The following is a 2559-nucleotide window of genomic DNA, read 5'->3' as shown; positions in this document are numbered from 1 at the left end:
TGGGAGTCGCACATGCTCAGTAGCTCTGTAAGATCCCATCAGCTAGATAACTCTTTCTCCAACTGGCCTTGAAGAGAGCCCTTCCTAACGGACAACACTGGAAGAAAAGAGAATAAATAACAATAATTCTGAAATTGAGCTAAAGCTAATAAGTGGCTTCTGCAGTCTTGGTCAAATCAAGAACGTGTCTATAAAATACTCTCTATGGAGAGGATAAATGATCACAGCAACCAACAACTCTTTTAATGGTCATATGCACTTGTGATTATTGTATTTAGATAGACTGGAAAACAACTGAATCTATCCTTGAAATCTAAAAATGTTTCCCCCCCCCCATAGTGCATCAGCAGGGGACAGTCATCCAGCACTGTGTGAAATTTCCCCACTGGTGTCCTACTTCGGAGAGGTGAGGACATTAAAGTGGCTACAAATTCATATAAAAACATAAAGGATATTGGGGGAAAAAAAGTTTCACTTTGTAAAGATAGGCCAAACCTAGTTGTTGGGTTACAGTGTTAATCTGGTGAAACCTATAGAGCAGGAACATGGGAATAAAAAACAAAACAAATCAATTGTGAAAATGGAATACGCTGCTGTCATCTTTAGTGTCTCATCCAAATATGGTGATGTAATTTAACCTCCGTCTCACCTGTTCTGCCAGGGCCTGGAGCAGCTGCTGAAAGGGAGGACACTGCCAACTCCTCTCATTCTGGATCAACAAAGGGCCAAAGAGCTGCAGGCTCAGTAACATGTCTCTGATGGAGCAGATATTCCAGTACTGTGAATACCAGGATGGAGATGGAACCCTGGAGGGATGTGTTTGTTGTTTCTGCCCAAGAATGCACAATTGTTTAAATAAAGACGATTAGATTAGATTAGATTCAACTTTATTGTCATTACACATGTACAGGTAAAAGGCAACGAAATGCAGTTTGGGTCTAACCAGACGTGCAATAGCAGTAAGTGCAGGATATGGTTTCATAAGTGCATAAGTGAATAAATATGGAAATGAAAATATTATAAACAGAATTTTACAGATGGGTTGTCCTATGAATATAAAATATAGATAACAAGATTGTGAGGAGAATTACAGCTGGTATATACTGAATATAATATACAGGTGGATATACTATAAGTAGAATTTTACAGATGTGTACAATGAACTAATATTCTGAGGTTTACAGAGTTTACAGGTGAATATGTAATAGGATATATATACAGGCGGCTATTATTATAGACAGAATTTTTACAGATAGACATAAGCTAGGCTAAAATGAGCAGTATAACAATGATAATGTACTGTAAACTGTACGTGAACTTGTGAATAATCTCAAACTGTCATGTAATTCTCTCTTTAAAACAAATAAGGCAATAAGGGACTATCAATGGGTTTTTGAAATTAACATAAGTTTTGTTTACATGTTACCAAAAATATAACATGAATCAAAATACCTCACCCCGTCTCACATTCTTTTTAGTAAAGTCAAACGCGACTACTTTTTTAACTTTAAAGGTCCAATGGCTCTTTTTCAACTTGTTTTGAGAAGAAGAAAAGTAGATGCTTTTTGTCCCTCCCGGCCACTCTATCCTGGACTGTCTCGTGACTGGCGCTGGCCAATCACAGCTTAGACAGCACAGGGACAACAACAAAATAATAAATGCAGAATGCTAGAACGAACCAAGCTTAAATTCAATTGTTGTGTATTTTTACTTGTATTTAATTCAACGTTTGGCTCGGGCACAAATGAAAAACCACATAGACTGAACCGTGGCAGGCTAGCGCTAGTCTTTGCCCTGGCGACGTTAGCGTTAGCTAACGCTAGCTTTCTGACAGGACGCTTTTTTTGATGTTTTAGGAATGACAGTTGTTTAGCTAGCTAGGCTAGGTTAGCGCGCTGGATAGCATTTAGCCGTTAGCTTACGTTACTGTCGTTACACACCGACTATATCCTGTCACTAAAGCTAGCTAGATGGACGCTCTAACATGCTAATAGGACCATGTTCAAAAATGTTTTTGGCTCAGGGTTTCTGGTAAGAACAGCTCATGTGATTTTGACATGGGTCATAGCATTAATACTCTTCCTACATGATACAGGTAAGCCTGTCACACATATACATTATACCACATAGCATTGCATTATGGGTAGCTGTAGGTTTAAAGTAATGTATAATATGTGAAATAACAAGCCAATTATTGATGTAAGATGGCAATACCATATCCTGATGCTATCTCAGAAGCAATACTGCCAGATTGGCATTAACACTTTTAAATAACAGCCATGATTTATGGGATAAACTTGGTTCTTTGGAGACCTGAGACCTCTCAGCAGGACTACAGGATGTATTATTGAATCAATAGCTTCCTGTCTTTCTGGTGTTTAGAGCTGAGGAAGCAGGAGGAGACAGGCCAGCTTGTCCAGCCTGTGGTCTTTGTCCTGTTGGTCCTGGTGTCGGTGTTGCTGTATTTCGCCGTTTCTCTGATGGACCCAGGGTTCATTTTGTCTGATGACAGCGATTTACAGGTGAATAATCCATACATATATATATATATATATATAT

General features: G+C 38.7%; 2 protein-coding genes across 2 annotated transcripts in view; both read left to right on the top strand.

The window, feature by feature from the left end:
* Positions 1-1451, top strand: part of uap1l1 (UDP-N-acetylglucosamine pyrophosphorylase 1 like 1) — a 26616-nt gene extending 25165 nt beyond the window's left edge. Inside the window, exons 8-9 of the mRNA XM_032539417.1 lie at positions 340-406; positions 662-1451. Coding sequence (XP_032395308.1) covers positions 340-406; positions 662-748 — 154 coding nt within the window. The 3' untranslated portion in view covers positions 749-1451. The remainder of the gene's footprint in view (positions 1-339; positions 407-661) is intronic.
* Positions 1452-1704: 253 nt separating this feature from the next.
* The window catches only part of zdhhc12b (zDHHC palmitoyltransferase 12b), a 7178-nt gene continuing 6323 nt past the window's right edge, over positions 1705-2559 (top strand). Inside the window, exons 1-2 of the mRNA XM_032539433.1 lie at positions 1705-2095; positions 2383-2522. Coding sequence (XP_032395324.1) covers positions 1999-2095; positions 2383-2522 — 237 coding nt within the window. The 5' untranslated portion in view covers positions 1705-1998. The remainder of the gene's footprint in view (positions 2096-2382; positions 2523-2559) is intronic.

Source organism: Etheostoma spectabile, chromosome 16, assembly GCF_008692095.1.
Source record: "Etheostoma spectabile isolate EspeVRDwgs_2016 chromosome 16, UIUC_Espe_1.0, whole genome shotgun sequence".
NCBI lineage: Eukaryota > Metazoa > Chordata > Actinopteri > Perciformes > Percidae > Etheostoma > Etheostoma spectabile.
The sequence above is the reverse complement of the archived record's forward strand: the minus strand, read 5'-3'. Positions and strand labels throughout refer to the sequence as shown.